General features: G+C 45.9%; 2 protein-coding genes and 1 gene segment (V, D, J or C); 1 reads left to right on the forward strand and 2 right to left on the reverse strand.

The window, feature by feature from the left end:
* The first annotated feature begins 1,890 nt into the window (after window positions 1-1,890).
* Window positions 1,891-11,625, forward strand: LOC149279286 (serine/threonine-protein phosphatase 4 regulatory subunit 1-like). The gene is made up of 20 exons (XM_089501392.1): window positions 1,891-1,933; window positions 2,921-3,053; window positions 3,663-3,769; window positions 3,985-4,127; window positions 4,458-4,604; window positions 5,198-5,305; window positions 5,763-5,828; window positions 6,445-6,603; window positions 7,452-7,591; window positions 7,894-8,294; window positions 8,474-8,557; window positions 8,704-8,876; window positions 9,088-9,213; window positions 9,303-9,488; window positions 9,698-9,859; window positions 9,954-10,054; window positions 10,258-10,378; window positions 10,775-10,909; window positions 11,079-11,220; window positions 11,477-11,625. The coding sequence occupies exons 2-20, from the start codon at window positions 2,956-2,958 to the stop codon at window positions 11,623-11,625; spliced, it is 2,748 nt and encodes a 915-aa protein (XP_089357518.1). The 5' UTR covers window positions 1,891-1,933; window positions 2,921-2,955.
* Window positions 11,626-14,661: 3,036 nt separating this feature from the next.
* On the reverse strand, window positions 14,662-16,828 carry LOC149279287 (immunoglobulin heavy constant epsilon-like). The segment is given in 3 exon segments: window positions 14,662-14,981; window positions 15,602-15,910; window positions 16,486-16,828. Coding segments are annotated over 3 exon segments (972 nt in total).
* Window positions 16,829-23,037: 6,209 nt separating this feature from the next.
* Window positions 23,038-24,250, reverse strand: LOC149279288 (EKC/KEOPS complex subunit TP53RK-like). Its single transcript, XM_089501401.1, has 2 exons — window positions 24,016-24,250; window positions 23,038-23,516 (listed from the first exon to the last, which is right to left on the reverse strand). Exons 1-2 carry the CDS (start codon window positions 24,248-24,250, stop codon window positions 23,038-23,040), a joined length of 714 nt encoding a protein of 237 aa, XP_089357527.1.
* Window positions 24,251-24,655: the final 405 nt, after the last annotated feature.

Genomic DNA, 24,655 nt, shown 5'->3' on the forward strand with positions numbered 1-24,655 from the left:
ATATATATTATTACCCACAGCATTTATATATATATATTTACACTGTATATACATATATATTATAAACAGTAAATATAAATATATACCGTAATAATACACTTGATAAATATATATTATTACACACAGCATTGATATATATTATTATACAGCATTTATATATATATATATTATTACACAGTATATACATATATATTATTATAAACTGTAAATGTAAATATATATTATATAATAAAAAATGACGTATATAATGTAATTTGTATCTGGTTTTGGTACAGGGTACATATAGCTGCATAAATATTTATATATAGATATATACTGTATGTATATACCAGTTCATGGGGCTGTGCACGCGGACTCACAGGGCACGCCCAGCGTGCACTGACCGCAGTTCCCGCCTCCTCCCGCCGGGAGCGCGCAGCGAGAGCTCGCTTGGAAAGGCGGAGGCGCGCACTCTCCTCCCGGCTCAGCCCTCAAGATGGCCGGTGAGTATCAGGGGATGGATCCCGGCCCGAACAGGACAGGCAAACGAGCTGTATGGGCGCGGAGCCCAGCGCAGGGGCCGCCGGGGCACTTCGCTCTGCACGCCGCTGGTTTTTATTGAGAGAAATACCCCGTTGGGTGTTCATTAATAGGACCCATCGTTATATGCTAGGGGCCCCTGATTTGGGGAGAGCTGTGAGGGAGCTCAGGGCCCTTTAACAAGGGTTTTCTGGGCTCCTCAGGCAGAGGGTGATACTGTGGGGCCCCTGACACGGGGTGACATGAGGTGTATGGGGTCCGTGATGTGCAGTGTGGGGGGCCCTCGGACATGGGGCGGCTTTAGGTGTATAGGTGCCCCTGGTATGGGGTAACATTAGGTGTATTGGTGCCCCTGGTATGGGGGGCATGAGACATATAGGTACCCCTGGCATGGGGTGACATTGGGTGTATGGGTGCCCCTGGCATGGGGTGACATTGGGTGTATGGGTGCCCCTGGCATGGGGTGACATTGGGTGTATGGGTTCCCCCGGCATGGGTTGGCATTAGGTGTATGGGGCGACATTAGGTGTATAGGTGCCCCTGGCATGGGGTGGCATTAGGTGTATGGGGTGACATTAGGTGTATAGGTGCCCCTGGTATTGGGTGACAGGTGTATTGGTGCCGCTGGCATGGGGTGGCATTAGGTGTATAGGTGCCGCTGGCATGGGGTGGCATTAGGTGTATAGGTGCCCCTGGCATGGGTTGGCATTAGGTGTATAGGTGCCCCTGGCATGGGTTGGCATTAGGTGTATGGGGTGGCATTAGGTGTATAGGTGCCCCTGGCATGGGTTGGCATTAGGTGTATAGGTGCCCCTGGCATGGGTTGGCATTAGGTGTATGGGGTGGCATTAGGTGTATAGGTGCCCCTGGTATGGGGTGGCATTAGGTGTATAGGTGCCCCTGGCATGGGGTGGCAATCTGGTGCAGGGCCGTTTAGGGTTACACTAGTAGATATACTGGTAGAGAAAGAGAGCCCTGATCATGAGAGCTTACAATCTATTATCATATCGCGTTATATGCTGTACGATGTGTTGAAGAATAAAGTGTATTTATGACTCCTGACCCAGCTCTCCTTTGCACCGCGTGGCCCCTGTGCTGCACCAAACATTCCGGTATAAATCACAGCGTGTTTCCCTCGTCACGCGTGACTGTCGATCTATACGTTTTAATGGAGCGCGTCCCGGTGACAAAAACATGTCTGAAATCCATAGGTCGAGAGGCGTATGGAATTACATGCTTAATTATTCAGTTCAAGGCCGCGGTTGCCGTGTCGTTTCCGTGTCGTTTCCGTGTCCTTCTGCGTGATATACGGTATTTCTGTTTATGGTTGGCTGACTAAGCGTTCATTTCCGGCTTTATCTCTCCGCAGGGATCCCTCTATACTTTGTGGATCTTCAGGACGATCTGGATGACTGTAAGTATCGCGTTTCCGGAGGTCAGTTTGGCTGCCTGCTCCGGTGATGACCCCTTTTATTTTGTTCCGTTGTATCATATCTTTTGCACAGAAGGAATATGGGTTGAGGGGGGCATCTTTGGGGGGATTCTTCCTCTATACTGTCAGAGAATGACCCCTGATGAATTAGCGCTTGGCGCGTTCGTGAAGCGCTCTATAAACCGTCAGCCCGTTGCCCCCCGAAGGAGTTCGATGAGTCCAGAGACGTCTACGGGGCGGATACAAAATAATAAAATAAATAATGATAAAAAAGAGACAATTTAACGCCATTGGCATGACTTCTTTTCTTTTATCGAAATCTTTGTCTACAATCCGTGTTTTTACCTAACTTTTTAAGTAAAACGTAGCTTTTTTTTTTTTACCGGAAACCACAAAATTAGAATGTTTCCCGGTCGATACATGGCCTCGGTCACTGGGTTTGGTGCTTTATCTGTGTTAAAGGGGGACATACATTAGATGATGAGGTCACAGAACGGATGATACGGGGAAAGAGCACCTGCCGTATTTTTATTGCTTTTTTTTCTTTATTTTTTTATCCCGGTCTCGGATTAATGAAAGCAAAGCTCTTCTCCCTTTTGGAATTCCCCCCCGTCCGCCGGCACTCGGCGGCTGAGCGGCGGACTCGCTCGCAGCATGTTGCCGACGCGGGGAAGGATTAAAGGCGCTCTCGCTGTCCTGTGTATTAGGAATGATTTTATCTCGGGGAGAGCTCTCCAAACCTCTTATCAGATAACGGAGTGGAAACAATCAACCCCTCATCCTCCGCTCACTTCTTATTTTGTAACCTAACCCTCCGCCATGACAGGTGTGAAGTTTTAGCGGAGCTGACACCGTGTCGTATGTTTATTTGTAACATGACACGTGAGTCTCATACCTCTTACACGTTGTGATACGTTGTACTATATAGTCTGTTTACTTTTTTTTTTTCTCACCCCCCCCCCCCCAAAGTCGGGTTTGAAGATTATGGACCGGACTGCGAAAGCATGAGGATAACCGCCTTCCTGGACATCCCCGGACAGGACAATCTTACGCCGTTGGCACGACTGGAAAAATATGCGTTTAGCGATAATATATTTAACAGGTAAAAGGGTGGGCGGAACTAAAGCCCCCAATACTCCGAGGAGCGTCCACGATCCCTGCGACGAAGCAGCTATATATCGGCTGATACTTAAAAGCCGCTGTTATTACCCTGCAGAGCAAACCAATCTGATGTTAAGATTGGTCATTTTATTCATTCCTAACTAAAAAAAAAAATATGTACAAACACAAACTTTAAAGAAGTTTTTTATCCTGAAAGCTGAAAATTGCTATTTTTATTTTTCCCACTAAAACAATAAAATTAAAAACCTCGGTGAAACGGCTATACAGGCCCATAAGTAATAGAATAAAGATTAATATTTTAGAACTTCTTGATCCAAAGAGAAATCTGATGGAGTCAAGAAAGAATTGTTCCCTCTTAGTGGAAAAATAGCATAATTGTTTGGTTTTTTTTTCCCTCCCCAACCTGAATTACTAAGTTACTAAACCCAAGGTAACAAATGCTCACTTGTACGTTGTGATAGCACGGGGGGGGGGGGGGGGTGTCGAAGCTCGTATTGACCGGTATTCCGATAATCATTTCATGAATCCGTTATATGCGCATTTTGTCATATTTTATGTTTTTAATACTCTTTTGTTTTTGTTTTTTTAGGCAGATTATTGCCAGGGGGCTCCTGGACGTCCTCAGAGACTTCAGCAGCAACGAGGAAGATTTTCTGACCGTGATGGAGATAGTCGTGCGTCTGTCGGAGGATACAGGTGATTTAAACCGTCTGTTTTCCATCTCGGTTCCGTGTCTCCGCTAAGCCACGGATATACTCCGACCCGGATCCTCCAGCGTGAAGTTTGCCGATAAATCATAATAAATTTACGCCGCGTAATTTAAGATTGAATTTCATTAACAGCGAGACAGTTGCGCGTTAGAAACGTGCATTATGAGAGTTTCCATTAAAGTCTCTCTTTTCTTTTTCCAGAGCCGACCGTTAGGACTGAGTTGATAGAACAGGTCCCCCAAATAGCCATCTTCCTGCAGGAGAGCCGCCCGCACTTCCCGAGAGCGTCTTCCGAATACATCATGCCGATTCTTGTGCGCTACCTCACCGACCCCAATAATCAGGTACGGGGCGCTGGTGCTTTCCATTCATTTGGGTAAAAAAAAAAAAAAGCTGCTTTATGGCTCTGCTTAATCAGATTTTTTGCACAGAAGTCCGTCTGGTTGGTTGGATATTAAAAAGATGGACGAGCAGTCCAGATAGGATTTTGTAACTGGTGGAAAAAATATATAATTCTAGGAAATCTGTTTATTTTTAGAGCATTATTTGTCACTTTAGTCTTAAATTGCATAACACGGCATGATGGTGATGTCTCTTTAATGTATTATCTGATAAAATAAAGTACGCCCATTTACAAGTTCTTCGGCGGCTAACAGCTTGTCTTTTAAACGCAGGTTCGGAAGGTAAGCCAGGAAGCGTTATTAATACTGCTGGAGCAGGACCTGATTGACCAGAGCGATCTAGAAAACAGGGTTTGCCCCATTCTGCTCGACCTCTCTTCTCCGGAAAATGACGACGAGTACAAAGTGGAAGCTGTCAACGTGAGTGCGATAGAAGAATTCCATTTGCCCGTCTGCGTGTTTGCACACGTTGATCCGTTTGACGTGAGCCGCATAACTAGCATTTTGCCAATAAATGGAGAAATCGTCTTTTTATATATATATATATTTAGGTCACAGCGCATGATTTTTCTGACTCGTATACAAAGTCATCTTACGTCTAAATTATTCATAGTTTTGTTTAGTCCCATTCGCAAAGCTCCTTCAGGGGGTGCTTGATAAATACTGAGAATCATTGCAAAGCAGGGAATCCGCCTGGCCACGCGGGGACGGTTTGGGATCCATAAGACCTCAATGACTCTAATGGCGAGGGCTCCTGGGGAGCAGCCATTTCCCAAAACACACAAGCTCACGTGTAACGTGTAAACTGAAACAAGAACCAGTCTTTCACCCCTTCTTCCCTTAACGTGTGTGTGCGGGGGGGTAATTATTAATTTTATCCTACCTGACATACATAAGCGAAATCCTTCCGTGCTTCCTTACTTAAACCGGTCCGCTTTTACACTGTGTCTAAAGTAATATATATTATATATATATTATAAGGTCAGCCGTTCTGTTTCCTCCCCCCCCCCCAGATTATCTGTAAAATGATTTCCATGCTTGGGAAGCAGACCGTCGAACAGATGTTGCTGCCGCGATTCTGCGACCTGTGTAGCGATGCCAAGCTGTTTCAAGTTCGAAAGGTTTGATGAATTATCTTTGATTTATCGCGGGGAGCGCCCAAAAATACTCGCACGCTGATTGTTGCGAAGGCCGGATTGCTCTGTCGCATCGTTACACGTTAACACGCACTTAATTACCGTAGGAGGCAATGTGTAACTTTTTTTATGGCGGAACAGTTAAGGTCAGATGAAATTCTCTGTGCCTCCAGCGTCTATACATGAATATTTCATGCGATTCGTGTGGCAGCCCTTACAAAACGCATTCTCATGTGCAGTCAAGTGACTAAAGTCCCCGAGTGCTGATGTTCTTCGAGCTTGGTTGTCTGTAAATAAACATTTGAATCCCTCGTGTGTACAAAACTTTTATTGTGTATCGGCTCGGAGAAGAACAAGAAATGTAATTGTGCCACATTAATTACAATTTCCATAATGAAATTTTTTTTTTGTACTCTTTATACCCCAAATGATCTCTTTTTAGGTCTGCGCGGCAAACTTTGGAGACGTTTGCAATGCGGTCGGGCAGGAGGCTACGGAGAAATTCTTGGTGAGTGTAGCAGGTAGTTGCGGGTCTTGACGTAACGCTATTCAAAGTCTGAGGTTTTGATGCAGAGTTGTAAGGAAAAAAACAGACTGATCCAGGCTGGGAGAAACCAGCGGTGGGAAAAAAAAAAAAGAGTAGATTTTATGTGCTGAATGGGCTGTAAAAACCTGTATTTAAAAAGAAATGCCGAGGTTGGCTGAATCCAGTCATGTGCTGGCCCAAGGAAACGCATAATAAAGTGCTCAGGGGATCCAAGGTCAACGACGGACAAGGAAAGGAGAAACTGGCCTTTCCAATGACTGGTAAAATTGGGTAGTTTTAGTGCAAGGTCAGTGGAGACTTGAGCACAGGTAGGAGAAAGTATCCAAGGGTCAAACACAATCATGGTAGAAACAGGACAGATTCAAACCTGGAACTAGAATAAATTGTTTCCAAAGGGCCGTGTGGTGACATATTGTCCTGTGCAGATGATCAAATGGTACGTGGATAAAATGCTGTCCCAATTAGAAAGGGCACCTAAGATAAGTAGAGCGAATACAATAACATTTCTCAGATGCATCAAAGCGGTACGGTTCTGGACACCGCAGCTGAAGCTTAAAACCCCTTTTGTGTTCTGCAGATTCCCAAATTCCTGGAGCTGTGCTCCGACAGCGCGTGGGGAATGCGCAAGGTGTGCGCCGAGTGCTTCATGTCCGTATCTTACACGACATCCAGCGAGGTCAGGCGCACAAAGCTGTCCCCTCTCTTCATAAACCTGATCAGCGACCCTTGCCGATGGGTGAGTTTTTATATTTAACCTTTGGAAAAAGCCCAGACTGTGCACGCTATGGTTTGGATCTATAATGCAATTGCTGGATCAGCATAAACAAATGTAAAGTTATGCATTTGGGATGACAACACCATTACACACACCCTGAAAGAGATTATTATTGGATCTGCTAATGGATAGCAAGGGTGCCAGGTGGCTCATACTTATTTTCTCTCGCCGTTCTGGACGTTTCGTTACGCTGCTCTTATATTCACATATGTGGGCATCAAGACTGTGTCTTTCTTAAGACAAGAAGGTAGGCGACCCTTTTCCGTGAATTTCTTGTTTTTCAAGAACTACCAGGAGACGAGTCTCGTTACGGTCGAGCGGAACTCTTGTACGCTCTTCTAAAAGTCTGCTTTTGAGTATTTGCTTTAAAAAATAAAATTCTACAGAGCTAGAGAACTGTATGTCATTGTGTAAAAACTGATCTGACCAGTTCGCTCCAAGTCTCCAACCTTATCTGGCTCGGTTATATTGGGTGAGACGGCCTAAATGGCACTCTCTCCGATCCATTGTTTTACTTAATAAATGTGTAATTATATTAATGGATAAAATCCACTCATCCCTTCCTTAAATTTATAGGATACGGTCCTCCCCGTCAAGTTCTCCCTCCTCTTTGCTGGCGGTTGATTTTGTTCTGGTAGCCTTAGAAGGGGGAGTGAGAAGTTCTACAAGTCGAGAGCTGGGAACTATTACGTTTGGGAAATGTCTGCAAAGTATAATTGTCCCTGATTAAAAAAACGTAACAACGAGCAGTTATTTAGCAGCATGTTCTGAAACCGACGTGATTCTTACGGCTGGACATTGTATCGCAGGTCCGACAGACGGCTTTTCAATCGCTGGGTCCATTCATCTCAACCTTTGCAAACCCGTCCAGTGCCGGGCTGTATGTGAAAGAGGACGGGACCCTTAGTATCAGACCCCCTTTGGATGATGCTACACAACTTTCTTCCAGGTAAACACAAGTCAACAATGTCATTAATGGGTATTAGTGTATATTATGTGTCAAATTCATCATATAGCCTACATATTCATGGAACCAAGTGCACTTGAATAATGCTATAAGTACTCCTGTATCTGCTAAAAAAAAAAAATGAAAATCACAATTTAAACCCATTTCTGTTGTGTTCCAGGGTAAAAAGTGCATAATTGGTATGGTATTTAAAGGGGGGGGGGGGCAATTTTCTCTGTAAAAGGTAACAATAACATTTTGTGTCCAAGTACAGAAAATGAACATCTTTATTTTTTTGTTCTCAGCCCCGATAACCATAAAGACGCAACAACGCAGAGCGTTGCAAATCTCTTACATCCAAGCGGTGAAGAGAAGCCAGAGACGAGTCTGCCCAGGAGCGTCGGTGAAACTCAAGATAGTCTGTCTCGGGATATCTTCTCGGTGGGTGCGACTGTGACCCCGGGCAAGAAACTGCACGTGAACGGCGAGCCCCGGCCAGCAGACGTGTTTAACTCTTTCCTGTACTGGAGAAGTCCTTTGCCTGATATCAGCGAGGAGCTGGAGCTTCTTCCTCTAGAGGGATCTCATGCAGACGGGGAGCGGGACTCAAACTCCAGCACAGTGTGCAGCACATGCATGGCCAGCAGTGATATAGAAATGGTGATCCAGAGCTTGCAGGGACACCTGGATGACCCAGATGTTCAAGGTAAATATTATCCAGTAAACCATTATAGCACATACAGAATACAGAAGTGTTAAATCAGACAAGATCGTCCTAGTCTAATACTTCGGACTTCCATGGGGCAAAAGAGGTAGGTGTTGCAAGGTGAGAGGCACGCTTGAGCCCCCTGACGGCCATACCCATGCTCCCCCTTGCCCTTCCAGATTTGATATCAGTACAGGACGGGACCTTCGTGCCCCGGACACCGACAGCCCTTGTTACAACTCTGACTTTCTGTACTGCAGATAGTACTTCATGCATTTCATTTACTGTATCATTTAGTTGTTTTGGGGGGCGATTTTATGCAGTCATAAGGCTTAGTTTCTCTTTCTCCTCCATGATCCGCATGCCCTAAGGCATCATCTAGTTCAGAGCTTTATGTCTTTTATCCCAGCTCAGGTCCAGGTCCTGTCTGCTGCGCTCAGAGCTGCTGAGTTGGACTCCATATCGCCGGATGAGACGGAGAACGAACAGGAAAGCGGACCGGCCCAGCTGCAGCATAAGCCCTGTCCAGAGTGTCCTAACTGTACAGATGCGTCAGAATCAGATGCCCCTTGTCAAAACGCAGTGAGTTTTTTTTCATTCATATGAGATAATGAGGTATTCATGTATTCTCGGGGCCGTATATGCCTAGACTAAATGTCGGAGGTAAACCCTTTGATGTCAGAGGGCTGATAAGTGGCTGATTAATTAGTTGATTGCCCCTCTCGACGATGAAAGATTAATACTTTGAATTCACGCTCTGAGTGCTTACTCAGACTCATTATCTCTGATCCAGATGCATGACCTTCGGCAACACTCTGATTTCCAGGACACGGTTTGCGGACGTGACCTTCCCTCCGAAACTCATGAAGACGAGCAGAGCGGTAACAGGTCCGCGGGTGATGAAAATTCAAAAGTACAGGTCAGTGCCAGGTTCTTTCTGCGTCCTGAAGAACCTCCTTAAGAAACGTTGCCGTCAGTGAAAGCTTTGCATTTTCTTGCCCTCCTCAGGACGTGGTCCCGCAGCCCTTGTTGGACCAGTACTTATCGATGACCGACCCCGTGCGTGCGCAGACCGTAGATACAGAAATAACAAAGCACTGCGCGTACAGTCTTCCTGGAGTGGCGTTAACGCTTGGCAGGCAGAACTGGCACTGTCTGAAGGACACGTATGAAACCCTAGCGGCCGACGTTCAGGTTTCTGATGTTTCTGTCTTGTGTTGGTCGCCATTTTTAAAACTTGTCTCTTGCTGTATTTGATGGGGCAAATGAGTTGGGTTTGTGTAAATACAGGACACACGCCACACATTTACTTGCATCAGAAATATTTTGGCCTTTCAAGGACATACTGTATTACACATCGGAATGGAAATAACAAGTGGGATGTATTCTGGCTTCGCTTCCAGTGGAAGGTGCGGCGGACGTTGGCATTCTCCATCCACGAACTGGCTGTCATTCTTGGCGATAAGCTGACGGCGGCAGATCTTGTTCCCATTTTCAACGGCTTCCTGAAGGATCTAGATGAAGTGCGCATCGGCGTCCTGAAACACCTATACGACTTTCTCAAGGTCGGCAGCCGGCTGCTGCTTATTGTCTTCTAGCATATATTCTTCTTTGTTTCAGCGATATCGCTGATCTTTGTGTTTCCTTCTGTGTTTCCAGCTGCTTCATGCCGACACGAGGCGAGAGTATCTCTATCAGCTGCAGGAGTTCTTAACTACGGATAACATCAGAAATTGGAGATTCCGTTACGAGCTGGCAGAGTGAGTACCGAGCCGACTTAATAAGCATGCTTAGATTCAACCGTTTATATGACGCCGACGTCGCTGCATATTTAAGAAGCATCTGGGAAATTGTAAAGAACTGAGTCCTTTTCTTAATACAATGTAGCCTTTTTTGTGAACGGATACGCTGTAGCTTTTTGGCCAGCGCCATTGACGCGTTTAAACGTCTCATGTGATTTCAGGCAGCTCATTCTGATCCTAGAGCTATATAACCCCAAAGATGTCTACGACTACTTGCGGATACTGGCACTCACGCTCTGCTCAGATAAAGTATCCGAGGTCCGATGGATCTCTTTCAAGCTGGTGAGTCTTGCCTAGTAAGCAACCCATTCTATAGAAGATAAACCTTGCCGACCGATCAGCTCCTCCGATACCATATGTATCCGTATATGTAGATATAAATATCATTACTTTAGCTAGAGACACCTGTCATGCTAGGCAAGTACATCCGACACTGTATCAGCCTGTCGCTTATCTAAATCAGGCACAATTTAACCCTTGTTTAAGCCACCGATTGCCTATGCCTGCTTAGGCACCGAACACAATAACCAATGCACTATGGAATAATGAAAGAATATTCATAATTCAACCCTTTTCCAGAAGAAATTAGGCTTTGTAAAGTATAAGATACATGTTACTGAAACGTTACTTATGATGAACTTTTGTGACTTTCATGAGTAAGGAAGATCTATTTCACAGATAGTGGCGATATTACAGAAGCTCTATGCAAACGGCGAGACTCAGCTGGGCGTTAATTTCGTCAACGAGCTGATCGTCCGGTTCCGGCACTCCTCCAAGTGGGTCGGACGCCAGGCCTTCGCCTTCATCTGCCAGGTATACCCCACGTTACTAATATTTTCCAGAATCTTAACTCACAAGATAGCGTAATAATAAGGGATCTTCGTTTGGATTTATTTTCCGTTGTGATAGCGATGAATTGTGTGTTAGAAATAATTTTGCACCCGGCGACATGGTTTTTCAACGCGGTTTGGTTGCGTTGCAGGCCGTGGTGCAGGCGGAGTGTATGCCTGCCGATCAGTTTGCCTCTCACATGCTGCCCTCTCTGCTGAGCCTGGCCTCGGACCCCGTGCCCAACGTGAGAGTTTTACTTGCGAAGGCTCTAAAGCAGACCCTGCTGGAGAAAGGTAAAGCATGTGTGTGTCTCTTACTGTCACCCTATGCCACGCCTGATGCCTCTTATTCCTGTAGATGCTCTTCGTACCATAAATTAAGAGAATACATTGTTTATAAGGTATCCCGATGGTCGGTTAACCGTTCATGGGTTAGCAATGGCTGACCTTTTATCCTGTCGGTGGCTTCGATACCACAGATCGGCCGTCTCTGTTCTGGGTTCCTTCCTCAGTCAAGATTTTGGTCGAAATAAAGTCTTCTTCTTTCCAGCCTACTTCACCAGCCTGGGCAACCCGCATCTCGAATCCGTGGAAAAGGCCGTGCTGGCCATGCAACTGGACGCGGATCAAGACGTTCGCTTCTTCTCCGCCAACGAACCGAAGCAGCAAACGACACCGGTGGAGCAATCTGTCGACTGACTCCCAGCCGGGGATATGACGATTTAGTCGTTTCTAATCTCAACGGAGTATCCAAAACCTTTTTCCAGGTGTACGAGACCTTCTCCTCTGACAACCACCTATTTTAATGGCATGGAATGCACTGTAAGGCAATTATAATTTTTTTTTTTTTAAGTACGTATTTATAACCTCTTAACTTCAAAACAGAAAAAAAGCCACATGCACAAAAATAACGCGTGCATTTTTCACACTTGTTTCACTGTAACGTTCCATCCTCGAGTATCAATTAGCAACTCAAACGAGGCACAAAGGGCTTTCACCACAAAGGATCCAATGCTCACTTTTTGTGTATATACATGTATAAGAAGAAAAAAAAAAGAAACAGACTGTAAAGTATATACTGCTGTAATGTTTTTTGAATATATTTTATATATTTTTTTAACAAAACCTGTGGCTGATAAATTGATTTAAAAAAAAAAAAAAAAAATGATTTTATTAAATTCTTTACAATTGGCCGACGACCTTCAAAACCGTGGTCAAAGATTTTTTTTTTTTCTGTTAATGCCTCGGAAATTAGTACGGCTGTTGCATAAAAAAAAAAAAAATCGGGAAAATATTTCAACATTAATTATTGTGATTTAACGTGTTAAGCATCTGTGTTTCTGGCCCAATATTTTTTGTTGGCTTTTTTTTAATTAACTTTTATATTGGCATTTTTTTCTTTCTGGCCATGTGATTTAAAGGCGCTCCATAGGCATATTGGTGTCCATGGAGCTGCGGGACCATGAAGGAGACCCCCACGTTTCTAGTAGTACGTCTCCTTTTGCGTCCGGGTTGATAGGTATTAAGTATAAATGGCTCATGGCTGGGTGTAGTTGTGAAGCAACCAAAAATCGTTTTTCTCATTTAAAAGCACTTGTAATGGGAGAGTCTGGCTGATATATTCACTTTTTGGCACTGGCCAAAGCCTAACGCAGGGTATTGCCGCCCCCCTTTGCGCAACTCTGGCTTTTCTACTGCATGTTGACATATGACATCATATCTATGGAGGACTGTGTGTCGACTTGGCACGGCCCTCCATAGTGCCGATGGGCTGGCTGGTGAGATCGGTGATCTCCCTGTTATGCGGCAGTCAGGCGCTTTTGGACCTGCCGCCCTAGTCCTAGCCAGCCTCGCCCCTGAGATCAGGACCCCTTTATTTAAGAAACGCAAACGTGCCCCAGGAAGCGTTATGTTTTCCTAATAGAAGCAGCAGTTGGGTTTTTATAAGCAAACCACAGGAAAGTCTAAATTAAATGAAACAATTATCAACATTCATAAAAAAAAAAATTTACACATTAAACCGCACAGCTAAGTATCCTAAAACAATCATAAAAATCACTTTTAATGCTAACTTGATCTGTAGGCTCCATCTAATCTTGCTTAAATTTCTAGCAAAGCTGTGATTTGAGTTAATTTGTATTAGATCTCGATATGACGTGTAAAAAATTATATATATATATATATATATATATATATATATATTTTATAATTTCTTAAGCATATAAAATGCATATTATGCATGGTCCAAATCCTTTTGTGTTTTTTTTTTTGTTTTTTTTTGGGGGGGGGTTGTTGTATGAGTTGAAATTAGGAAAAATATATTAACCCTTTTTAAATGTCTCCCGAGCAGCGAGAGGCTTCCAGCGGTCGCACATATTTTAAAGACAAGGGTTAAGATATGGTGCTAATATCCTCCAATTTTTATACTACTGAAATGGTTTTTATATTGCAGTTGTGCATAAACAAGACTGTTTGCGGGGACAAAAAAGTTTAGGTAGCCCACGCTCAACTATGAAATTATATTCCTCGTGGGGCCGATGACTGCACAATCCTTTGCGATGATGTCATAATTATAATGTTTGAAATGATTAATCGGCTGGAGGACAGAGATCTCCTGCAACAACGTATTTTTTCTTTTCTATTCTTGTTCATAATATTTAGAATCCCGCATTTACTGGAAATAGATTTAGTGATTTTCTTAACTGCACTTTAAGCATCGCAGAGAATGCCGCACATATGCAACCGTTCTTAAATAACAAGAAATAAGACCGCAGCGGGGGGAACGATCGCTTTCTGACACCGTATTCACCATTATAGCCAGTTATCCGGCGGTATTTAAGGTTAGTTGTCTCTCTTTAGGGTATAGGAGAGGCAGACTCTGGAGAATAGGACGCCATAAGTATCCCGCGTGCGGAAAACCATCAACAGGTCCGTGTGAAGTTCCTCCTTGTATTACATACACGTGATGTGTGTATATATAACGCACAATACTCCCCAGCACGTAAGTGTTTAAATACCGGTCCTCGGAGATAGAAAAAGAAACAGAACCCCTTGGATTTCAGGATAGCACTTAGAACGTCTCTCGGTCTTAAACGTAAACCGCGGCGGGGTTCTGGCGATGAGGATTGAGTCTTAGTAACGATTTAATGTATGATGATCAACACCCAATAGTACGATAGAGTCTTAAAAGTACCACTCTGTGTAATGCAACCTTGTATATTTATCTCAATAAATGTACAGATTTTGAATTATGACGTGTATTTGTTGTATTTTTATTTTAAAAACATTGAATTTAAAGCTCGTCTTTCTCCCTTTTAAGGATTTTTTCAATGTTCTTGATTCAGTGATACAAAGTGTTACAGTTAAGGCATTTCTTCTGTCTGGTTAAACCAGATGCTAGAATTAAAAGTCTCTTGTTCCTAAAGACTGCAGTTTCGTTTAAGCTGCCCACGCACAGCTCTGGGACTCTCTATGGGGTTTTCTGTCCCAGACAATGCCAAAACCCACCCGTGAAGCCCCCTAGCCTTGTGCTGGCGGCAGACGCAGCGCGTTGTCTCTTACGGGGTGTAATTGGGCATTAATTATGCCGTAGGGTTATGCCGTGGTACGCCTGGCGCTGTGACACCACCTCTGCAGACAGAATTTTGTTACATGTACGATAAAATCAAACATTCTATTCTAATAATCGTCTTTTTTTTACATAATATTGCGACTCCATGCCGCTGGTCAATGCGGCTACCCGGTTAATCTCAGCGTGTAGGAGCGTTCCTCGCAGTTCTTTAAAGCCACGTGCCGGACTCTGCAGGTGAAGACGCTGCCGTCATCCGCTCTCTGGGGTATAATGTTCAACATGCTCCACATTAAGTGGACGCCTTTTGCGATGGCCACGCATGGGGAGTTACAGATCCCCACGTGCAACTCGGTATTATTTTGGAACCAGTCGACGGTGATGTCTTTGGGGGAGAAGTCGCTGATTTCACAGCGGAGACGGAGCTCTTGTCCTTCCGTGGGATTGGGAGGGTCTGTTGTAATCCAGCGGACTATTGGCGGCGTCCCTGGTTTACAAGGAAGACATCAAAAAGATCTATCAGGTTGTACACTCCTCAACGGAACAAAAGCTTAGAGATACTTGGACAAATAATCTAATGACGTCTGTTGCATCTGACATGAAGATGTCCACTTCCTCGAGGATTTATTGTCTCTTTACATATTAATTTACCTGAAGGACCCAATCCATTATGATGCCAATTGTGCTAATTTGTGTTATTTTTGGACAGTTCCAATCCTCTTAGAGATGGTCGCAATGGGGACTTGGGATGTTGGACCCAACTGTATAAAAGTTATACTCATGCGAACTCTGTAACCATCTATGTATCACAGAAATCTGAATGGAGTATTTCAGAGGTCTCTTTAAACTTGCGTGGTGCCCCCCATGCAAAAGAATAGGGGAATTCTTTAAGACCCCCCCCCATGTTGCCCTTTAGGGGGGTGTTTGGCCAAATGCATCTCCTGGCACGTGATACCACCAGCACTTGGTGAATGTAGCCGTGGTGGGTTCTAACGAGCCAAAGGAATGTAGCCGGACAAGAACCTACTGAACCTCTACTACCTCTTTGGGTCAATAATTGGAATGTCCTACGCTTCCCAATCCTCGGTCAAAATACTTGAAACGTACCTTTTAAGTTGATTTCATAAGATAATTCTTCAATCTTCCCGATGCTGTCATGATTTATCTGGCACGTGTAAGTGACTCCATCGTGCTCTTCAGTCAATAAGCATTCTACTTCACTCCAAACGGTAAAATAGTCGTTTTCAGAAGGAAAAGGTCCAAAGAGAGTAGCGTCGGTCACCAGCTGTCCGTTCTTCATCCAGGTCAAGCTTATTTGGCTTGGATAAAACTTCTCTACGATACAACTGAGCTTCAGCGTTTCTCCCAGCCGCGGGTCCTGCGGGGAGCTCGTAATGTAAGCTTTCTTTGGCCTCGCTGGGAGTAAAGAGACAGATTCACCCCTTAAAATCTACATACCCTGGATCCAAAGTGCCCTTAACTGTGAGCAATCACGACGCTCGGGGGTCCGGTAGAATGGGATATTGGCAGAAATGGTTAATGCATGCAGGACCAAGATGTCGGCTTGTCATGTAGTGTTGAGGTCCACCATTTACTGCTACCCTATTAAAGGGACACTCTAACCATCAAATGCACGTTAATGTGATAGATCAGAGGTCCCTTTAAATTTGCGTGGTGCCCCCCTTGCAAAAGAATAGGGGAATTCTGTAAGATCCCCCACCCAATAAGCATTTGCCCCCCCCTACGTTAGTTGCCATTTACGGGGGTATTTGGTCGAACGCATCTCCTGGCACGTGATACACTTACCACCAGTAAGCTCCAGTGCTTGGTGAATGTAGCCGTAGTGGGTTCTAGCGAGCCAATCAGTGTTGAAAATCATCAGACCACGGAGGAGGTGGGAAGCTGCAGCCCTGTCCCTGCAGCTTAACGACCCCATGTCAGGACCCATTCCCCGATACTTTTATAAGAGGGAACTCTACAGGAATACTCACCGGTCACGTTTAATTTTTTCTCTCTCCTCCTTTTCCCCGGAAACGATTTGTGCTTCACCTCGCACACCAGCGTCACCCCGTCGTCCCGCAAGGAGGGAGTGTACGATAATTGCGACGTGGTGTTAAAGAGACTCCCGTGCTTGGTCACGGGATGCACAGCCAGCTGCGTGATCTCTTCAAACAGGAGAGGATCCTGGAGAGAACCATCGGACGTTGGGTAGCCTTTCGTTTCGGCAAGAAACCACCGGACCTCGATGGCCTTTGGTCGGAAACCGTGAATGTTGCAGATGGCGGTCATGTTCTCGTTCGCCGGTACCGGTTCTGGCAGGATGAGCGGCGACATCGAGGGAGACGCTAAGATGAAAAAAAAAATCCCAACAAAGTTCCAAAGAAAGTTCCGACGTTCTAAAGCTTCCAGAACCTCAGAGGTTCGTTTATGGCTTCTCATGCCGGTCCAATGAAAGGTATCGCCTTCGATTAAAGACTCTTCTTACTCTTGGGCCAATACGGCCATATCCATTTTTCTTAATCCTAACTACTTACAAATCCTGCCCTGTGACACTCAAGACTGGGATATGAGGAGGACTAAGCTGATGAAGGCAAACCTGCAGGAAGGAAGAGAACGTTACCTTTGGCTAAGTTCTTTTGATATAAGATGACCGTTAACACGCTGGCGATTGCTGTCATTAGAACGCTGCCGATAACCACCCCGGCGATGAACCCGGAGCCTGTTTGGAGAGATTGTGGAGCTACAAAATGCAATGGAAATGGTTAATTCACAATGGTAGCAAATGCTAATGCTTTCTACCAAAACTAAAGCACTCTAATGTTCCTCCAGCACTCTCTTGACCTCTGGTCAGTATTTGTTTTCGAAACCAACGACTGATTAAGGTTTGAGTCTTTACAGCAGGGGCAACGGGCGACTAGACGGGCGGCCAAATGGGGCTGATCTGCAGCCAGAGTCAATGTTTCTGTGTAATTGCAATTCGAATAAACCCTGGGTGAACGCAACTGTTGCAGAAATGAGGAGCTTTACCACCCCCTCCTGGTAGAAGTATGGTACAGCAGACTTCGCTGTTACTGTTCCTCCGGGATCCAGTTTATGAGCAATCCCCGGTGCTCCCTCTAAGGTGAACAGACCTTGGCTACTAATAAATAATGACTCCAAGCAATTAGCCCAGGAATGACAAAGACCTGGGTATATATTGATGCTTTTGTTTCCAGTACGTTATGGTTGATATTCCTGCCTCGGGTGACTCAGTTAAGTGTGTCTCCATAGGGGGCCGGTATTAGAACCATTTGGGCAACACATTTGGCGACTAACTACATAGAATCTTCACGATGGGCTATTAAAGTGTTAATATTTAAAGGGTCTCAGGGGCAGCTCTTTTGAAACGTTCCTAGATACCCCGGTGACAATTGATGAATTCTGCCCCTTCCGCCCGAGACACCCACCTGCCAGAAAGACGGTGGAATTGCGTCTCTGCGGATCCCGGAGGGACTCGTGTCGGACCTCGCAGATGTAATCGGCCCCTCCGTCTCCCTCGCTGAACGTCACCGATATCTGGCTGCTGACGCCGAAGGTGCCGTTGCCGTCCGGGGCAGGAATCCCCGTGCAGATGTTGGACATCAGACGGCGCTCCTTGCCCTGCGTCTTCACCATCCAAAGTATCTCGAAGTCCGGCGGGTAGAACTGACCCACGTCGCAGAAGAAGGTTTCCGACTCCCCGTGGTGAAGGTGCGGGTTCTCGGGGGCCAGGGCCACAGTGGGCTGGACTGAGAAAAAAAAAACCATTAAAACACATATTTTACTGATCGGCAACACGTTAATCCGCGTTCAAAACGAAGACCAAGTACCGACACTTCAGAACGCAAAAGGGGTGGAGCAAAGGGATAACCACACCCACGTTATGCCAAACCACACCCATCACCCCTTTTCCAGTTTCCACCAATTTCCTGCTCCTAATGGAAATTACCGTATTTGCTCGATTATAAGACGACCCTGATTATAAGACGACCCCCCAAATCTGAATATTAATTTATGAAAAAAAGCCTGAATATAAGACGACCCTATAGGAACAATTTTTTTTAAAATAAAACCTATGATTAAGAAAAATATTTTGTTTTTATTTCCTTTTTTTTCCAGTAATGCACATCTGCCCCCTGGCTTGCCACTCTGCCCCAGAAATGCCTTATACCCCCTATATGCCACTGTGCCCCATGATATGCCTTTTAACCCTCTATATGCCAATGTGCCCCATGATATGCCTTTTGACCCTCTATGTGCCACTCTGCCTCCACAATTGCCTTATACCCCTATATGCCACTCTGGCATTTAGGGTGTTAAAAGGCATATTATGGGGTAAAGTGGCATATAGGGAGGTATAAGGCATTTCAGGAGGCAGAGTGGCGTATAGAGGGTTAAAAGGCATTTCTGGAGGCAGAGTGGCATTAAGGGGTTTAAAAGGCATTTCACAGAGCACTCTGCCTCCAGAAATGCCTTATGCCCCCATTTAACACTCCCTCCCCCTCCCTCCTCCAAACTTACCGGAGCTTCTGAGTCCCCGGTGCTTGGTCCGAGCAGCGAGTAGAGCTCTACGCAATTCGCGTAGACAACTTCCGCTGCAGCCGAGAGGAGGTGTGGTTAGCAGCGGTGGTTGTCTGCGTCCATCGCGCAGACCTTCCCCGACTGTTAGAGATCACGGGGAACTCTGATCTTTGACAGCCGGGGAAGGTCTGCGCGATGGACGCAGACAACCCCTGCCACTAAACGCACACCTCCTCCTGGCTGCAGCGGGAGTTGTCTACGCGAATCGCGTAGAGATCTACACGCTGCCCGGACCAAGCACCGGGGACTCAGAAGTACCGGTAAGAGTGTGTGTGTGTGTGTGGGGGGGGGAGACAGGAGGATCCAGGTCCCCTGCATCGCTGCGGGGGATGTGGATCTTAGTCTCATAGTCAGACCTAGTTGAGGTCTAATTATAAGACGACTCCGATTATAAGACGAGGGGTATTTTTCAGAGCTCTGGAAAAAACCTTGTCTTATAATCGAGCAAATACGGTAATATTTTTTTTACTGCGAAACGCGTCGGTCAGCCTTTTAATAATTATAATAGTTCAAAGTGTTAGCTCTTTGGGTGAGTCGTACACGTTACCTGCGACCTTCAGCAGCAGGGTGGAACTTCCAAAGTCCGGGGCGATTAAGACGGTGCAGGTGTAGGACCCCTCGTCTTGGAGAGCGACGTCCGTCAGGTATAAGGAGGCGTTGCCCTTCTCGAGGAGCAGCAGGTCCAGCGAGGTCCCGCCTCGATGCCGCTTCTCCGCCATCCCATTGAAGGCGTACACGTCCCTCGCGACGGTCCCGCTCCTCACCGTCCATTTCACCGAGACGTCCTCCGCTCCGACGGGCCCGCCGCTCCCGAAATAGCACTCAAGTAAAACGTTCCCGTGGAGCAGAGTCGCAGCTTGCAGGGTGTACGTTGTCACCTCCATTAAATCTGATTAAATAAAAAACCCCAAAACCCCTTTTATTCTTCAGTTTTGGTTTTATTTTTTATTCTCCCCCCCCCCCCCCCCCCGGAAAGCGATGTATTTAGAGGGCTGGGCAGATAAGAATCACAAACATTTACTTTGTAGCACGAGGCGAAGTGGCGCACGCCGCTGGGGTATTTGTACGCGAGAAGGAGGATGGGGGCAAATCATTTGCCCTCGGGGGTCAGCCTTGTTTTATTTCCAGTTTAACTATTTGCGTGCTGCCTCTATCAGCGCTCCAGTAAGGTGCCCGTGAGCGCTCGGCGTGCACTGTGTATGTTTCGGACTGTTGCATCCCGGTCCGCGCACGCATTTGTTAAATCTCGGCCCCCGCTGGACAGAGGTGAGCGGACGGAAGACGTGTGTGAGAAGCTCTACCTGCGGCAGGGATGACGATCCACATGAGGATGAGCGACGCCATCGTTCGGGTGCGGATCCCGTACGTGGACTTTGATTAGTGGAAACCACACCTTCTGAGACGCAGGAAGCCGTCTGAACTACTTAAAGGGACACTCCGGCCGTAATATGCGCTTTAATACACATCGGAACTGCCTAAAGGGGCTCATAAGCATCCACCACCCTGTGTATTTGCCCCCGCCTCCTAGCTCCTGGACTTACGGAGTGAGACCCCCACTGCATGCAAGGAGTGAAACGCGCTCCCATTGATGTAAAGGGAAGCACTGCTTCCAGTGATTGGCGGATTCCTTGTCATCGTCGCAACATCGACTGCAGGATGGGAATGGCGTTTTAACCCTCTCAGTGCCAGAGAGAAGGAATGAGGCAGTGATGAGGCACTGAAAGCGTTAAAAATGCCTTAAAGCAAAGCTGGTTATCAATTCTAGGTAATGAAACGGGATTTTCCGTTAGGCGGATGCCTGCAGGTCCTCTGGGCACCGAGGCGCAAAAAGGAAAAGCGTTTTATGCTAACCACACCCATTCCCACCAATCCCCGCCCCATTTTGAGAAGGCCAAGCCTACGATGTAATACATATAATAGTGTGTGTAAAACAGTGATATTTTGTATCATTCGGAAAAAACATATATAGATTTTTTTTCAATCTATTTTTAGTCAGTAAAATGTTATTTCGATACAATGTGTTTCTTATTTAAAGGTTTGCCCTGAATGGGAAAAGTGTCGGTGGACCGGTGGAACCGCGATTCCACGCAAGAAACCGGGCACTTGATCCAAGCGATTCTCTAGCAAGCGTGTAAATACACAGCAGATACGGGAAGTGCTGTGCCTGGACGTCTTGCAGGGCGGAGGGGGGATTCGAACCCAGGGCTCTCAGCTGCAAGGCAGCAGCAGTTACCACTAAGCCAGTGTTAGTATAGAACACACCCCCTTCTACATCCAGTTACCTCTATACAGCACACGTTCACTCAAACCCACCATATTTCTACATATTACCTCTATACAGCACACATTCACTCAAACCCACCAACTTTCTACATCATATTACCTCTCTCTATACAGCACACGTTCACTCAAACCCACCATATTTCTACATATTACCTCTATACAGCACACATTCACTCAAACCCACCAACTTTCTACATCATATTACCTCTCTATACAGCACACGTTCACTCAAACCCACCAACTTTCTACATCATATTACCTCTCTCTATACAGCACACGTTCACTCAATCCCACCAACTTTCTACATCATATTACCTCTCTCTATACAGCACACGTTCACTCAAACCCACCATCTTTCTACATATTACCTCTATACAGCACACGTTCACTCAAACCCACCAACTTTCTACATATTACCTCTATACAGCACACGTTCACTAAAACCCACCCACTTTCTACATCCTATTACCTCTATAAAGCACACGTTCACTCAAACCCACCAACTTTATACATATTACCTCTATACAGCACATGTTCACTCAAACCCACCAACTTTCTACATATTACCACCTCTGTACAGCACACGTTCACTCAAACCCACCAACTTTCTACATGTTACCTCTATACAGCACACGTTCACTCAAACCCACCGCTTCTAGATGCTGTTACCTCTATACAGCACACGTTCACTCAAACCCACCCACTTTCTACATCTTTATAAAGCACACGTTTACCCAAACCCAACTTTTTACATCATATCTCTATACAGCACACATTCACCTCAAAAGTTTTAAAGGCTAGAAATGTTGAACAGCAGCGTATATATACTTTAGAAACCTACTTTATGTGTATAGTATGGGGCAGTCACTTTAACATCCTGTTATTCCTCCCCCCAGATGTTAAATTGCTGATGCCTTTGTAAAGGGTGGGGGGAGGAGAAAGGAAAGAATTTCAGGACAGGAAATTGATTAGATGAGCTTCTGCCATAGCATTCACTTACCTTTAAATTAAAACAACTTTAAAGTGAAAAGCAGCAGTTTCCATCTAAACACTAGACTGTCATTATGCAGAGACGTCTACAAGAGACAGACGACCATGGAAACCATCACGTCTGTTTCACCCCCTACTTGTCAGAGGATGGAAGTCAAGCTGAGATAGTGAGAGGAGAAGGTAAATTGCTGAGAGGGAGTGAGGGTGAGAGAACCTCTGGAGTTTTAGGGCGATGATCTCTCGTACTTTCCTGTACGCTGTCTAAACCAGCTTGCAGGAAGCAGCTTGGGGCCACTTTTGGAACCGACAAGCAGTTTGGGGAAAAAGCTGGTACTGTGGGACACGCTGCTGGTGAATTCAGAGGGGGGAGGGTCCTGTGGTCTCTGATTTGCTCCACAAACAGACCTGGCGTCGGGCTTGGCCTGTACCGCACCACTCTCCACGTTGTCCTAGTGTCAAAAAATATCTATATCTAAATAAAGAGAATATATTTTTATAGAAAAAAATGGTTTTCAAGGTAACATTTTTGCATTTTCCCCAAAGTTAATAATTTCTTTACAAATAAAAAGACGCAGACACAGAATTCTGAATTTTTTTTTTTTTAATTAAATAAAAATAACTTTTTTTTTTGAATACCCTACAAACATGATCCATTGACGATTCAGCGTCCTTTACCCGACCATCGACCTTTTCCGCCCTCTCAGTCTCACTTCGTCGAGCTTTTTAATCACGGGGCCTGATTTCTTGGAGGCAGAAGTGTAACTCTTCAACAGGGCTTGGAAAAGGTCCTCGGTGTTGGGGTGAGTGCTTAGAAAAGCCTTTTCTAGAACGTACAGATCGACGCCTTTGTCTTCTGGAAGCGCAGAGATAAAGCTCAGGCCAAAATCGATCAGAACGAGGCCGAGCTCATCAAACGGAGAACGCAGGAGCATGTTGGATGTCGTGAGGTCGCCGTGGATGACGTCCTCGTCGTGCATTCGCGCCAACAGCTGTCCTATTCTGTCTGCCAGGAGGCACAGTTTGCCATCATCGCCGGCAGCCCTCTGCGCAGATATCATATAGTCCCGGACGGTGGTGGATCCCTCGATGTCTTCAAGGAAAATGCAATTGGAGACATAGTCGACGAAATAGACCACCGGAGCTGCAATGCCTAAAAAAAAAAGAGACAGAGGCGAGTGAGTCATGTGAACACCAGAGTGCCAAGGATGGTTTAGCGCAGGGGTTCTCAAACTGCGGCCCTCCAGCTGCTGCAGGACTACATCTCCCATAATGCTCCTTCAGCTAAGGGGCTGGCTGAGGAGTATGGGAGATGTAGTCCTACAGCAGCTGCAGGGCCGCAGTTTGAGAACCCCTGGTTTAGCGTCTCAATTTCTGGCAGTGCTGCTGGTGTTGTTACTCCTGACTTGGGTCTTAGATCTGGACAGTCCTGCAGGTTTGGGGGAGTTGCTATGTATGGGTCACTCCACTGTCCACAAATCTGCCTCTGAGGAGCTTGAAGTGCTCCTTGTGCCTCCGACACTTAAGATTACATTACAAGCACAGCCAGCAGGCAGTGGGCTGCAGCAGGGGAGTCACAGCCAGCAGGCAGTGGGCTGCAGCAGGGGAGTCGCAGGCAGTGGGGTACAATGCTGCCTAGGGGCCCTGCTCACCTGCCTTCCTGCACCTGAGGATGGAGCGCACCTCCTGTGCTGTCCGCCTGTGGCTCAGCTTCTCGTCCAGGGCCGGGTGCCTGTAGGCCTTAGGGAACCTCTCCTTGACAATGGCTGCCTTACCCAGAAACTTCCCTCGATACACCCGAGCCTCGGCCCCCTGTTTCACTAACGCAAAACCGTCCAGGAAGCTCCGAGTCCGCCGCTTGCTGTCGGACTCCGCCTGCCCGTCCATTGGAAGAGCTTTCTGAGAAGATACGCTGACAGCGTACGATCTCCAGGCTAACACGGAGCAAACGTCACGCAGAAACCGTAGCGGATATAGTGAATCCCACTAAGTAGCATGCGTTCGCATGCTTTTGGTGCAATATGAAATATTCCCCGGGCGGAAAAACGTGTGAGCAGCAAGGTTCCGAAACTGTATGCTAAAAACCCTGATAATAATAATAATAATAATAACAACAAAAAACCCTAAGAGGCACCAAAAGGCTGCTCATCAGCGCACGGCATTTGTCTACAGCTCCCAAAGCCTCAATAATGTGTATACAAACAGGAGGAAAAGGGTTAATAAATTAAGCGAGGTAAATAAAACTCCATTATTCTTCTAAATGCCCCACAAAGTCACGTAAAACTTCTGACA

The sequence above is a fragment of the Sceloporus occidentalis genome, unplaced genomic scaffold, assembly GCF_023333645.1.
Source record: "Sceloporus occidentalis isolate IW3139 unplaced genomic scaffold, rSceOcc1.0.p SCAF_173, whole genome shotgun sequence".
In the NCBI taxonomy this organism is placed as follows: domain Eukaryota; kingdom Metazoa; phylum Chordata; class Lepidosauria; order Squamata; family Phrynosomatidae; genus Sceloporus; species Sceloporus occidentalis.

What these genes read in the sequence shown, in the direction of transcription:
- LOC149279286 (XM_089501392.1), top strand. Translation starts at nt 2,956, where the DNA reads ATGAGGATAACCGCCTTCCTGGACATCCCCGGACAGGACAATCTTACG. An exon ending in AGGCTACGGAGAAATTCTTG is followed by an intron (nt 5,829 to 6,444) that starts GTGAGTGTAGCA and finishes TGTGTTCTGCAG; the next exon opens with ATTCCCAAATTCCTGGAGCT. An exon ending in TTCCGTTACGAGCTGGCAGA is followed by an intron (nt 10,055 to 10,257) that starts GTGAGTACCGAG and finishes ATGTGATTTCAG; the next exon opens with GCAGCTCATTCTGATCCTAG.
- LOC149279288 (XM_089501401.1), bottom strand. Translation starts at nt 24,250, where the DNA reads ATGGACGGGCAGGCGGAGTCCGACAGCAAGCGGCGGACTCGGAGCTTC. An exon ending in CCTCAGGTGCAGGAAGGCAG is followed by an intron (nt 23,517 to 24,015) that starts GTGAGCAGGGCC and finishes TTTTTTTTTTAG; the next exon opens with GCATTGCAGCTCCGGTGGTC.